The sequence below is a fragment of the Molossus molossus genome, unplaced genomic scaffold (assembly GCF_014108415.1).
Source record: "Molossus molossus isolate mMolMol1 unplaced genomic scaffold, mMolMol1.p scaffold_m16_p_2, whole genome shotgun sequence".
Classification (NCBI taxonomy): Eukaryota; Metazoa; Chordata; class Mammalia; order Chiroptera; family Molossidae; genus Molossus; species Molossus molossus.
Window position 1 is genome coordinate 98,079,490 of NW_023425355.1, and position 15,047 is coordinate 98,094,536.

Consider the following 15,047-nt stretch of genomic DNA (forward strand, 5'->3'; position numbering starts at 1 on the left):
GGGATTGCACAACGTCTGTTAACACATTTTGGCCCCAGCTTATGTTAAAAAATCACACATCTTTAAGATGTTTTTGTTAATTTTTTTTAAAGGGATGGGGGAGGGAGAATCAAATGGCTGCCTCCTGCACGCCCCATACCTGGGATCGAGCCCATAACCCTGTGGAATGTGCCCTGACCGGGAATCAAACAATCTACCTTTTTGGTTCACAGGAAAACGCCCAACCAACTGAGCCACACTGGCCAGGGCACACATCCTTTTATTTATTGATATTTGGCATGTTATGAGACTTTGAAAAATATGTGTACTGTAAAAGGAAGTAATACATGAATGTGTTAAAAATTCTAAGAGTTTAAAGGGGTTTACAATAATTTTCCATCCCCAGAGCCAACCACTGCTACTGGTTTCTTTCAAGAATACATTTTAATGGGAATGCTGTTGTGGCCTTTTGTTTTTCATGTTGCTTTTCTAGAGTTAAAGAGCATTTGTTGTCAGGGTCTGAATTATATTGCATTGGTATCTGCCTGTGCAGAAAAGCAGTTGGATATCATGAGAAGTGATAGAAAATGGTATGGAAGGGAGTATCTGCAGAATTATGAAGGTATACCCATGAGGCATAGTTTGAATAAAAGATTTCAGTAGGCAGTGATACACACTAAGGTTTCAATAAGAATGTTTTTTTCCCCATTCTCGAGCTGGTGCCTAGACCCTTGTATTTGTCGTTTATCCTTTCTTGGATTCTTACTCATGACTGCTTTGCAGACTTGCCCCTCTTTTTCCTCTTCAGAATAGTTATAGTCCAAATTTACTAATCAGTAAGAAATATGAAAACTTTTGGAGCTCTGGGCTCCATCATCCTGATTCTGTATTGTTATAAGACGTCTGAGCTTTGCTAAGACAAGGAATGAAGGCACTGTAGCTGCTGACTACATTGCTCATTCTGCTGCCACAAAAAGTTGCACAAAGTGGCTAGGACTTTGAGGGAAGACTTGGGAGAAGATGGTATCTGATTCTTTCATGTGCTTTATACACAGAAATACCCACCCAGTGCAACTACACTACACTTTGAATTCTATGCAGACCCTGGGGCCGAGGTCAAAATCGAGAAAAGGGTGAGTCTCAATCAGACTTGTTCTGATAGAGTCTATGATCTACTGTAACTGGGGTTGACTTTTCTAGAACTCCTCAGTTAAATGAGGGAATGGTTTTGAGCTACACTGCTGCCTTCCCAAGCTAAACATACCTAATACTTTCTCAAGAATAAGTATTCATTGTATGCCCAGCTCTGATAGGTTTGGATCTTACGTTGGAGCTGCCGAAAGCAGGACTCCTTATATGGGGCACTGCTATAACTTGTATATTTTTCTCAGTCTCAGTTCCAACATGCAGTGTTGTAATAATCTGGATAGTGATGGCTCGACTTTCTCATCTTAAGCCAGCCTGCAAGAAGTCTATATATTGCTCACCAGGGTTCTGCTTCAGTTATCTGGTCATTCCATATTCTTTGAGGAGATACTAAAATTCAGTTTGGTTTAGAAGTGGCCTAGTAAATAAGATCTTTTTTCTTCTGCCTACAATATATAACAACAAAAATAAACTTTCTAGATTAATGGCGCCTTGAAAACAGCTCTAATGCATATTTAAAGAGAAACCATTTTCATGGATTCACTTTTTGCTATGAATTACAGAGGCTGTGGGGATTAAGACAATGAAGGTTAAAAGGGGACAAAAGAATATGAAATGTGTCTGGTTATGTACATTATATTTTCATGCTACTGGTTTAAAAGAAACTTTCCTGAGAATAGTCTGTATATAAAATGGGTTTTTTTGGGGAGACTCTGAGATTATCTTGATTTTTAAGAGCATTAAGTCAGGCTTCACCCTAGGGTGACATCTTGGTTTTCAGACAGCTCTTGCAGTCTTATGGCATGGGGAGCTAAGGTATACAGCGACTCCTAACAGCTCTTCTATCTTTTTAATTTCAGACAACTAGTAACACACTACATTATATTCACATAGAGCAACTTGACAAGGTAAGAGGAATCTTTGACTATTGACTATTTTCTTAATATTTGATTTACTTTTTGTTCCTAACTGGTTTTTTTTTCTAATGTAGATTTCAGAAAGCCCTTCTGAAATAATGGAATCTCTTACCAAAATGTACAGCATTCCTAAGGATAAGCAGGTATGATATGTCATAAAAATATCTAAAGGGAGTGGATGTTATTCATAGAGTAATGATGTGTTCTGGAGTGGGAGACACCAGAGCAGAAAGGATGTGATCAGACCATGGGCAAATTAGCCTCTGTGAGCCTTAATTTCCTCATTTTTTTTATGAGACCAATGCTTCCTAGGGTTCCTATGAGAGTTAAGTGGTGGTAGCACAACACTTTGGATACAAAAGAAGAAAACATTTAGTTGTGCTATTTTTTTATGCTCGTTGTGATGGTGATAAAATACTTAATTTGATTAATAACATCAGAGCTCTTGCCAAATGTCTGTTGCCTATCAGTTGGGATAATAGAATTTTGTGTGCCTCTATTTTCTCGCTCCCCTTTTGTCATCTAACCTCAGAGTGGAACTGTTCTGTTTGTCACCTTAACAAGTACCAACAGTAAACCATTTTACCAAATAGCTCAACAGGTATGATTTAGCCCTAAGAAAATATAGTCACCGTTTCCATTGATTTCCTAATTTAGGTCTTATGTCTTTACAGATGCTGTTATTTACACACATACGGCTGGCCCATGGCTTTTCTAATCACAGGAAGCGATTGCAAGCTGTTCAGGCAAGGCTGCATGCAATATCTATATTAGGTAAGAGAACAACACTATAATTAACAGGCCCCGGTTAGCAATTTAGACTTGATTTCCTTTGAACTTCATCTGTCTTTGTTGCTGTGAGGCTTATTGTAGTTACCTAGGTGGAAGTTAAATTGTATAATTGCCAGCATTTCTAATGTGTTCTCCATCATTCATTATTACTAAACTTATTAATGTTGGATCAGAAAGAGTATAAGATGGTTATTAATATACTAAATGGATTCAGTCTTGATTTTGATCTTTTTTGAGTATTTGCATAGTCATCTCCCCTGGCCCCCCTCTTGCCATTTTATCTTCCTCTCCTATGCCCTTCAGGAATATAATTTTGGAATAAGTCAGAAAGTATTTTTAAGTAGTAATACTGTGCATTTTCCTTTTACTGTACAGTGGTAAAGTAGAAAGCACAGTAGTTTTGGAATAAGTCCTGGGCTCTCACCTTGACTGCAGATTAGCCACATGTTTATCGTTTCAGCTTCAGTTTCCTCATTTAATATTGGGACAATACTTATTAGGCTGAAATGAGAGTTAAACAAAAGGTGTAAAGCACCCTAATATAGGCTAGGTATAAAATGGTACCTGCTGTTAATATTGCCAGCTTTCATTATGTTATTACTCCTCTACTCTTTTAAACTATGAGTTTCTTGAAGTGAAATTCCTACTCCTCTCTCTGTTCCCATACCTAGCATAACTTCTGTTGTGTTAGTGGGTACCCAGGAAAGGTTTGTTTAAAACTAAATGCTTACTATGGTGGTTGCCAGAGGGAAGGGTGCATGGGTGGGGGTGGGAGGTAAGGTAAAAGAGGGTAAAGGGTGGATAAACGGTGATGGAAGGAAACTTGACTTGGGGTGGTAAACACACAATACAATACACAGATGATGTATTATAGAATTGTATACCTGAAACCTATATAACTTTATTAACCAATGTCACCCCAACACATTCAATTTATAAATCCTAAACTTGCTTAATTTCACTAGTTTGCACTTCAGGAGACTTTTCCAGTATTATCTCCATTTGGGGATTCATTGAAAGTGTATTACATGCATGCTCGAGTTTTAGTCCAGTGTCATACAAGTTTCTGGCCTAGTCCGCAGTAGTCCATAAATTCTGTTCTTTACAGCTTGTATTTTCAGTGAAAATCATATGAAGAGACTAAAATGGAATTCTATGTCCAAGGCATAATAGAGTTATCATATCAAGTAGTGATGTTATAAAAAAAATAACTCTTCATTCTCTTTTCATACTTCCATTCCCAAAATCTTTGGTCAAGATAACTATTACCTTTATTTGGAGAATGTCAGTTAAATGGGTATTTAGAGCTTATCATATTTGATTTGCTCCTCTAGAATTAGTGATTCTGCCCTCCAGTGCTGGTTGGAAGGGAATCCTTACCCAGAACCAGTAGATGCCAAAAGTTTTCTCATTCGGCAGTGGCTTGACCACTGCCTTCTTGCCTAAAGTGTTTATTTCTCCTTTTGCAGTGTATTCCAATGCCTTGCAGGAGTCAGCAAACAGTATCTTGTATAATGGGTTGATAGAGGAGTTGGTAGATGTCCTTCAGATAACAGATAAGCAGCTTATGGTAAGTATTTATTAATATTCTCCTGTATATATTAGGCTTGTATGTATTTATTTGCCTGTTGGTATTTCTCAGGGATTTAGAATGAACCCCGAAAGGGAATCTTGGCCTTTTTACTTCTTCCTCTAGATATTTAGCTGCAAAGTTAAAAAATGCTGGATTTGCAATATTATTTTCTTCTAAAACATTTTTTTCTTTATTGATTTTTTTTTTTTTTTTTTGAGAGAGAGGGAGAGATAGAAACATCGATGAGAGAGCGCCTCAATTGGCTGCCTCCTGCATGCCCCGCACTGGGGATTGGGTTCACAACCTGGGCATGTGCCCTGACTGGGAATCGAACTGGAGACCTCTTGGTGCATGGGTCAACGCTCAGCCCCTGAGCCACATGGCCGGGCTGCAATATTATTTTCAACAGAGTTCCATTTAGCAATTACCAAAAGAAGAACCTAAATTTTAGCATTTTGGGTATTAGCAACTTGTTTTAGTTACCTACTTATTTAAAACACATACCATGTTTATCTTTTTTTCATAGGAGATTAAAGCTGCTTCTTTACGAACATTAACATCAATTGTCCACTTGGAGAGAACTCCCAAACTCAGCAGTATTATTGACTGTACTGGAACTGCATCCTATCATGGATTTTTGCCTGTACTTGTACGGAACTGTATCCAGGCCATGATTGGTAAATTTTGATGGTTATTATCCCTGGCAACAAGAGGAATCCTGCTCTTTGCTTATCTGCCTTTGTTTAACATCATGCCAGTTTAACAACAGTCTGAGCTTATTCTTTCTCTCCCTCTCCCAACCTCCCTTGTAGATCCTTCCATGGATCCATACCCTCACCAGTTTGCCACTGCTCTCTTCTCTTTTTTATACCATCTGGCCAGCTATGATGCTGGTGGCGAAGCCTTGGTCTCCTGTGGAATGATGGAAGCCTTATTGAAGGTGCTCTGTTTTTTTAAAAAAATATATACGTATATATATATATTTGTGAGTGAATGGGCTAAGAGGGAGTGTAGAGTTGCAAGTTTGAAATGGTTCACAGTGAGAGTAAATGGCATAAGAAAGCTTAACCAGAAAATGTTATACTTTTTATAGTTTAGCCTTCTAGTTATCTCATTAACAACTTTTAAGAACAACTATTTCCATTATTAAAAATTGATCATAGTTCAGGTGGTGTGCTAGTAAGCCCTAGGATTCGTCATTGCATTGCCACATCTTATCATGGCCTTAGGCGTGGCACTGAAGAAAATGTATATAAAGGTACTTTTTAAGTTGTTCAGTTATATTAGTAGGCTTTACACTGGGCACTGAGCATCAGCTTTTTTCTCCTTAATTATTTTATTTAATCCTGAAAAGTAATTTATGCCCTCATTACCTCAGAGGCTTGAGTCCCAGAAGTGATAGAGCTATCATTTGGCAAGCACCAAAAATCAAATGCATGTTTTTTCCTCCTGTACCATGCTCCCTCCCTGAGACCCTAGAGTACATGTTTCCAAAAGATTGTGTTACTTAGAGCTTTGTGTCTTTTAATTTTACTGGTTTTGCCTCTTTCTCTCTCCCTGATAGGTCATAAAGTTTCTTGGCGATGAACAGGACCAGATAACATTTGTTACCAGAGCTGTCAGAGTAGTTGACCTCATCACCAACCTGGATATGGCAGCTTTTCAATCCCATAGTGGACTTTCTATCTTCATTTATAGACTTGAGGTATTATTATACAAGGAGCACTTTTCATAGACTTTATACCCAGTGAGACCTGAGCGTAGGAACTACCCTCATAACCCTAAAGAGCCATCTTACTCCTGTTCTGTTGTTAGAAACCAATTTTATAATCTGCATGCAACATTTTTTCATTGTAATCATTTTTAATTCCTGGTATATATGTAGGATTTTCTTAATACCTCTCCCTTGATCATAGCATGAAGTAGATTTGTGCCGAAAAGAATGTCCTTTTGTGATCAAGCCAAAGATCCAGAGACCCAGCACTGCACAAGAAGGAGAAGAAATGGAAACTGATATGGATGGTAATTAAGTTACTAAGTCAATATTTTTGTGCTTAACATTTAGCTGTCATCCAACCCCAACTTTTATTCTTCCTCATAAATTCAAAAGTGCACAACTGACTTGAGTATACGTTTTCAACAATAAAAATTTTTTTGGAAAAGCGAGGCACATGTTAGGAACAGAGATGGTGGGGCTTCTGTAGAGCCTTACAGTCACTCTATTATGTTGATCTTTTTATGCCAAGACTTAATAGCTGTTTTCTTAAGTATTGGTTCATTATCTTATCCCTACTAAAATGTAAGCTCCATAAGATTGTGGTGCTGCTTTGTTCGCGGCTGTATATCTGGCAGTGCCTGATACAGCATAGTAGGGGTGTGTGTGTGTGTGTTTTAAATTGATTTCAGAGAGGGGAGGAGGGGGCAGGGGAGAGGGAGGGAAAGAGAAACATTAATTGGTTGCCTCCCGCATGTGCCCTGACCAAGGAATGAATCCATCACCTTTCGGTGCATGGGATGACACTCCAACTAACTGAGCCACATCAGTCAAGGCATTTAGGTGTTTAAATATGTATTTGGGAAAGATAAGGAAAATGTGTAGACTCTACAATGGGACTTTCTGAAACTATCTGGCTATTTTGAGAAGGGAAAGGAGAGATGATGAAAAAAAAGTTGTTGGATAGGGAACAACTTTTAAATCATTAAATGAGAAAGCTAGAAGACCAAATATTTTTAATGTGTATCTTGTGTATCCTTTTTTTAAAATCCCTCTGCTCCCACATGCATAGTTCATAATTATAGGACCAAAAATAAAAAACTTCCCCAAAATAGCTTTTTTAAAATTAAATTAAATTAAATTAAATTAATAACAGGTCATTACAAGTATCTGTTATTATGCTTATAGTAAGGTTATTAGAATTTATAATGCTTTCATTCTTGACACTAAGTATTTGTAGGTTGTTGTTCCTTTTTTCTTTTTTCTGAACATAATTACTTACGTGCATTTCTGTCCCTAAAAGCCCCTTTATCCAATTTCTATCTCTAGTCTATTGTTGAGCAAGCTGGTATTTGAGTTAATGGGTTGAGATCCCAGAGTGTTGATTAAAACGTGACATATAAATGGTGTGGTAAATAGAAGACTAAATCACTGTTTGTTATAAATCAGTGATTATCAAACTTTAGTAAGCATAGGAATAAATTAAAGTGGTTGATAAAGATTTAGACCCCTATCTAGAGTGCTTATTTAATTCATTAAGTTTGCAAGTGAAGAGCAGAAAACCTGTGTTTTTAACCAAACCAGGTTATTTTGATGTACTCAGAGAAAATTTTATACTCAATGAAAAGCAGGTTACAAAACCATGAGTTTGTGCTTCCCATATATAAGTGGGCACATGTATGTATGTTTGTATGTGTATATAAAAGATTGGGGAAAAGTATTTCAAAATATAAACAGTGGTCTGTCACTAATGGAGCTTTATTATATTATACATGTTGTAACAAGTATTTGTATATTTTGTACTCTCTTAATTAAAATTATTCCATTTAAGTCTATAAAATAAAAATGAATGCTCACTCCCTACTCACCATAGCTACTATTTGAGTGTAATTTATTACAGGTTTTTTAATGCATATTCAAGTATATGATGACATAAATATATAGTTTTTAAAATGGGAAGATGAGATCATTAACATATTCAACATTGTTCATTCAGTGCATCCTAGATATTCTTTCATATAAGTATATTGAGCATTCATATCTTCATGCATTTCATATTCATTAAGTTACCCTTCCAATAAGCTCTGCCTACTATCTGTCTACTATTACATACCAGTAGTATGTGAAATTGCATGTTGTACTTGCCAGTTTTTTTCTCCCGTGTTTTGTGGTTGAGAAATATTGAAGGACTTCTTTTATATGATTGTTTTTAATTTTTATGTCTTGAATAACTAATGTTAAATACCTTTCTATTTATTTCTGGAAAGTTTACATTTTCATGTTGGTTATCTATATCCTAATTCTCTATTTTGTATATCATTCATCTCACCTTAATGGAAAAACATTTCTTAAACAATCTTTCTTTTGGGTATTACCTTTTATTCTAACTGGTTTCTTTATTTTAACTTTTTATGTAGTTGCAGATGTGACTATGGAAAATAGTCCAGGATCATCCACCTCTGTGGAGCACCGTCTAGATGTTGAATTAAGGGCATCAAGTTCTAGCGGCAGTACTATCTGCCCTGGCCTCCGTCCTGGTACGTAGACACATCAATACACACTGCTTCACACTGATTGGATTACTAATGAAGAAGGGTGCATTACAACAGCCATGTTGGAGAGAAAATAATAATCTGGAATAGGAACTGAAGATCAGAGAGTTATTATGTTTTCTTTGTAATTTTTCTTTTTTTTACTTTGGGTTTTAACTTTTGTATTAGTTTTATGCAGTCCTTGGTGAGATCCAGAGATCTCACTTCCAGTGTCTGTTAGTGTTGCTATAGTGCATATGGGTCTCTTAAGAATTTATTTTATGTGCCTGCTCACTGTGATCTAATGGTGAACCCAGTGTAATCCTCTTTCTCCCTTGCCAGGAGTCCAGTGTATTCCACAACGAGCAGCACTTCTCAAATCCATGTTGAATTTCCTCAAGAAGGCCATTCAAGACCCAGCTTTCTCAGATGGCATACGACATGGTATTTGATTCTAGATACCTTCTTAAAGGGTGTTTGACTCTCAAAGATTGGTCCTTTTCATACTTTTGGAAACTACTCTTTTATAAAACAGGCTTAGGAAAAGGCCATGCCATTTTGAATAGCTTTTAGTCATTTAGTGTCACTCTCTCCAAACCTATGGATCATTTAGCTGTTTTTCATAATGATTTACCTATTTTTCCTTTTCCAGTTTTTGACTCTACTCACTTCCAACTCTCTGTGTCTGTGTTCTTTTATTCTTTGGTTCACTGTGAAAAAGTTATTGCATGGACAAGGAATAACAGGATGTGGAGAAGAAAGACCAGTAGAGGCCATTAGATTGGAATCAACACAAACTTTTTTTTACCACAGCGTGTTATATGTAATATATTGTTCCCTCATCCTCACTCATTAAACTACTGCTAGACTGATCATATTCTCCTCAATATTCACCTTTCTCTTAGTGATGGATGGTTCTCTGCCTACCTCCCTGAAACACATCATCAGCAATGCAGAGTACTATGGCCCGTCACTTTTTCTCCTAGGTAAGTGGAGTTGATACTTGGTTATGGCAAGCTGTAATAACCTGGCAGAGTTCTCTATGTTTTCTATCCTTACAAGATTTTACTTCTACATTTGTCCACTGTCTGGTAATATGTTTTTCTAGTTGGTGATGAAATATAGAACTATCGGAATTCAATTAAAAATATACATTTCCTTTTTTTTTTCCCCTCACCCGAGGACATTTCTGCATTTATATTCAGACAGAGCGGGAGGGAGAGAGGGAGGGAGAGAGGGAGAAACATCGATGTGAAAGAAACAAATCTACTGGCTGCCACCCACACAACCCTAACTGGGCCAGGGACAAACTGCAACCGAGGTAGGTGCTTTTAGTGGGTACTATACCCAGGTCTCTCTGATCCATGGGCCAGTGCTCTAACCACTGAGAAAAACTGGCCAGGGCCTTTTTTTTTTTCATTACTGATTTTAGAGCGACAGAAAGGGAGAGAGAGAGAGAACATTGATTGCCAGCCTCCTGTGTGCCCCCCATTGGGGATTTGGCCCACAACCTAGGCATGTGCCCTGACCAGGAATTGAACCAGCGACCTATTGGTGCATGGGTTGATATTCAACCACTGAGCCACACTGGCCGGGATCAAATACTGATTTCTTAATGCTAAATACACCTACTATATTGTGAATCATTTGTAATAAATAGCAGTATTGTACATTTGGCTTTTTGTGCTATACTTACACTGCAAATATAATAAGAAATGTTTCATTATTCGATGGTCAGTCCCTAACCTTGGTCAGGAAAATCCAGTAGGATGGTTTCCATTCTCATAATTGAATGTCAGACCCTCAAGCTGTAGTATAGAAAATTGTTTCTCACTGTAGAAAATGCAGTTTTAGGTGCTATGGGTTCTTTGTAGTTATTTGCAATTTGATATTGGCACTACTTTGTGTATTCCTGCTGTTTAAACCTTGTTTTTATTAACTGGCATTTATTTAGTACCATACATATTCAGGACAATACATGAGCTACATTGGCTTTTAGAATCCTCCTTAATATTATAAAGGAATTTAGTAGGTAGTATAGAAATAGAGAAACCTTCTTGTATAAGTAGCAGGCATTTTTTACTACTTTGGTGTGTCTGGAGGGAATAGTTTTGATTATTTAAATACTACCTTACTGAAACATTATAATAGTTTATATCCTGTTGATATTGCTGAATTCACATAGTAGTTCATAATTGTTTTGTGGATTTCTTAAGATATTCTACATAGTCTTGTCATCTACAAACAGACAGTTTTGCTTCTTTCTTTGTAATCTTTATTTTTTTTATTTGTTTTATTGTGTTAATGAGTTGGCAGATATTTCTGATATACCACTAAATGGAAGTGGTGAGAATGAGCATCTTTACTTTGTTCCTGAACTCAGGGACATTCAGTATTTCACCATTAAGTTTGAGGTTAGCAGAAGGTTTTGAGTTGAAGGTTTTATTCCACTTTATCAGGTTAAGGTAGTATTCCCTCATGTTATAACAGCACCGCCCAAGGTTAGGTTCAGACAGCAACACTCAACAACAGGAGTCCTTTGGTAAGATCATAAAAAAAGATTTGTTATAGCAGTAAAGTCCAGGTCAAGGGGGAGGGAAGGATGGCTTTGGGAGAAAACCCCTAACATAAAGAGAAAATCAAGTTCACAGGCCTTTTTTATAAAGGAGAAGTTTAAAAGAAGCCACAAGATGACAATAAGTGCTTGTGGGTTAGGGATGGAGAGCAGGTAAGCCCTTTCACAATAATATAGGAGGTAGGAAATGAGACAAAACACTAAAATGTCATTGGAGGTCAAAATTCCTTCTCTAGAGTCTTAATTCATTCCTGACATTTGAATTAGCAGAACAACCTCCCAGGTTTCTTATTTTATTTTTTTATTGATTTTTAAATTCTAAGGTCAATTTTCATTTCTACAAAAAAAGGCAGTCAAAACAATATAAAACACGTGTAAAGGATATTATTGAGTGAGTTTCAAGTGGAGCTTGACTCTGCAAAGGCTGTGAGTCCAGAGGAAGAGGGAAGGCCGTCTTGCTCCTGGGCTGGCGTGGCCAGCTGCTTCGAAGGAAGAGGCCAGCAGGGCACTGGTGACCCCAGACTGGTGCTGCCTATAGCGGAGTCCTGCCAATTCCAGCCCGCAAAGGGTCAAACTGTGCTGAGGGAGGGCTGAGGTGGGGCTGCTTCACTGAGGTGGAGAAAGGGCTCCGTGGCACATTTGCATGGAGCTTGCTGACAGGTGAGCGTGGAAATTCAAATGGACATTCTGGCTTTAGCGTTGTCTGCAATGACCAGCACGTCTTCTAAAATGGCTGCAGGGAGGAACGCCAAACTTTGACCTCAAGGAACCTCTTTGATGAGAAATTCCTCACACAAGTGCAGTGTCCTCTGGCTGGCAGGCCCTCCCCTGGGTGGCCACAGACCTGATATTGCAGGGTCTCCGCAAGCAGGCCAGGCTGGAGTTCAGTCACACACACAGACATCAGGGTTGCCATTTAATCAATGTTATAATGGTAACATTGGCCAGATTTTTACATAAGAGCTGGGCTTCCCTTTTGACAGTTTTTGTTTTTTTGGTAGTGGTGATAATTTGCTTATTTTTTAATTTTTAAAAAAAGGATGATATAAATTGGAACCAGGAGAATTTGAATGAACTCCCACACTGGACAGTGCAACATTGGAGAAGAGAGGCCACCAGACAGGACAGAGCTGTCTCTTCTCCTTTGTGGAGGAGGCAGGGTTGGGTCCGGGGAAGTGAATGAGTGAAAAATAAACTGAATGCAAGAAAGTGGGAGTTTTAAGGGCACGGGAAGAGCGGGAACCACAACCTTTTATTATGTAAATTGAAGATTTTGGATAAATTTGGACAAGAAAAGAAACACCATTTTTTAGAGGAGATTGAAGCAATGATTTTTAAAACAAAGAAAGCAGAACTAGAACATCTTAAATTTTTAATCCTTTCTTTACAGGTTACCTAAGACCACTTTTGATTAAGAAAACTGTAGAAAGTTAGTAACTGCCACAAGCAAACGCCAGTTGGTGGCCCGTGTCAATTTTCCACAGAGTCCTGTTTTGCGGGGTGTCTGAATGCACTGCTCAGGGTCTCTGCTCACACTTGCTGGAATCAATTGTGGCAGATTTTAGTCCACAGGTTTCTTTTCCCCATATTTCTTTGTAAATTCTTCAGCTAGGTCAGCCCGAAGTGGGTGCTCGGGCTGGGGGTCATTCACCAGTGCTATGAGGGACTGGATTACATGGTCAGTTTTTGTTGCTGGCTTCCAGTTTTCAGCACTAATTACTGGCAGACAGACCTGTCCCTTTTCATCGATGTTGGGATGATAGATCTTTGTTTTAAATGTGATCTTAAGTGGTTTGAATGGGTACTCTGCTGGAAAGTTGATTTCGATTCTGAAGGCCCCCTTATCATATGGAGGGTTGTCGAGAACAATAAGCCCTTGCCAAGTCAATAAATTAGCTTCATCAACCTGGATGTTACGGAAGTTTTTTCATTCCACATTTGCGGATTTCTTCAAGCTCCTTCATCAGCCTCCTGCTTGCTGCCATCTTGGATCTGGTGCTGCTGCTTTCCCCCCAGGTTTCTTATTTTAGAAGTTATACTTGAGAGAAACCATATTTGTATGACCAACCCCAAATAATTAGGCCAGCAATTATTATTTTAGGTTCATAAAAGTGTAAAGCCTTTCACCCCAGACAGAAGGAGATGACCCAGAAAAGAAATTAATGATGGAGGAGGGAGTCTGAGAATCTCTTGTGGTATTTTAGTAATATAATCAGCTGTTTTGGTTTGTTGTTTTATTTGTTGAACTATTCTGTATATCTTTTTCTGTATTATTGACCCACATATAAGCGGGAGGTCCTCTTTAAGGACCTTCTTACCACCTTGACATATTAGTCGCTAGTTTAATGCCAATCAGTTGTCAACTATCAGAGCAGCTAGACTACTCCAAGGCGCCAAGTTATTTGTATAAGTGGTTACCTGGGTTAGGGCACCTGGTAACATTGCTGGAGGTTTAGCAATTAGGTGACATTTTCTATTACTATTATATAAATGTTGTCCATCAGATTGAGGAAGATAAGAAATGTGGGTAGTGATGGTAGAATAATGGACAGTGAAATGTGGTCCTGTCAGATGAGGGGAAATCAGTTGATGCGTCCGTGGAATTGTGATGAGTGACGTGGCACGATGATTAGTTGTGCTGAAATCATCATCAGGCATGCTGGGTTGATGGGAAGCCTGGCTTAGCTCCAAACCTTTGATGAAAAGTTTTTTTAAATATGTTTTTATTTATTTTTTTAGAGAGAGGAAGGGGGAGGGAGAGAGAGAGAAACATCAACTAAGGAGAAACATCAGTCAGCTGCCTCCTGCACACCCCCTACTGGGGATCGAGCGCGCAACCCTGGCATCTGCCCTGACCCAGAATCAAACTGGTGACCTCTTGGTACATGGGTCAATGTTCAACCATTGAGCCACACTGGCTAGGCTGATGGGAAGTTTTATACATAGAGAAATAGTTACAAAAGTGACTTCAGTATTCCTTTGTCTCCAGGAGTTATAGAGTAATTTCTTGTGGGGAAACTACATTGATTGAATACCCCAAACAAATGAGGTCACAGCATGGGCAAAAGTAGCTGGTGCTGTAGAATTCCAGCCCCAAGCCTTGAGCCAAACGAAACATTTCCAGGTCAGCCAGAGCCAGAATGTTCCATATTTTCACACCTGCGGTCAATAGGCCTTGTCATGGTGGAGATGCCTACTTATTATGGGAGTCACGGGCATTGTTATCCCAGATCCTATAATGGGGTGGATCCATTCTTAAAACTAGCAGCCTGTTTTAAGAATGTTGGTACTGGGAAATTAATTGAAGATTTTTCTTTTTCTTTGCAAGAACCATAAAGTTGTAGGCAGGCACCAAGACCTCTGTTTCCTGCAAAAAGAGACCTCCAATTACTGAACCTTTAAAACTGTCATATTGAGAAAGGGCTGTGGTAGAAACCTCTATTGTGGCATACAGAATAGTCTGTTTCAGAGGGCAAGAGCCCTCAATTCTCAGTGAATCCCATTCTCTTATCCACTTTTAGTACAGGCGCCAATCTAGCACAGATTGCACCAGGATAAAAAAAAGCAGAGGTGTCTTTAAATGAGTTTCTATTTGGTTAGCATAGATTCTTATATGCAAAGCACCTTCTTTTGTGGCTAGAACAGGGAATAGAGAGATCCTGGTTGCATTTTGTTAGAATGTCATATGACTTAAAAGGTTGAGAGTTCAGGATAACTAGGAAAGTGAGCAAAAGAGAGACCCATTTAGGGAGCCCATTGTTCACTTTGTAAGTTTAAGAGGACATCCTTGAGTAGGCCATTGTGGCTCTCTGTTAGGCCT

At 38.4% G+C, this 15,047-nt stretch overlaps 1 protein-coding gene and 1 pseudogene across 6 annotated transcripts in view; one reads left to right on the top strand and one right to left on the bottom strand.

Moving 5' to 3' along the window:
* The window catches only part of HUWE1 (HECT, UBA and WWE domain containing E3 ubiquitin protein ligase 1), a 158,864-nt gene that overhangs the window by 61,654 nt on the left and 82,163 nt on the right, over positions 1–15,047 (top strand). For 4 of the 6 annotated variants that reach the window (XM_036270445.1, XM_036270446.1, XM_036270449.1 and 1 more), the window contains 12 exons: positions 1,035–1,112; positions 1,986–2,033; positions 2,117–2,185; positions 2,717–2,816; positions 4,283–4,404; positions 4,934–5,084; positions 5,220–5,347; positions 5,972–6,112; positions 6,324–6,429; positions 8,539–8,658; positions 8,995–9,096; positions 9,558–9,638. In XM_036270445.1, the coding sequence (XP_036126338.1) occupies positions 1,035–1,112; positions 1,986–2,033; positions 2,117–2,185; positions 2,717–2,816; positions 4,283–4,404; positions 4,934–5,084; positions 5,220–5,347; positions 5,972–6,112; positions 6,324–6,429; positions 8,539–8,658; positions 8,995–9,096; positions 9,558–9,638 (1,246 nt within the window). The remainder of the gene's footprint in view (positions 1–1,034; positions 1,113–1,985; positions 2,034–2,116; positions 2,186–2,716; positions 2,817–4,282; positions 4,405–4,933; positions 5,085–5,219; positions 5,348–5,971; positions 6,113–6,323; positions 6,430–8,538; positions 8,659–8,994; positions 9,097–9,557; positions 9,639–15,047) is intronic. The other 2 variants (XM_036270447.1, XM_036270448.1) reach the window with 2 other exon arrangements.
* Positions 12,789–13,212, bottom strand: LOC118636006 (annotated as a pseudogene).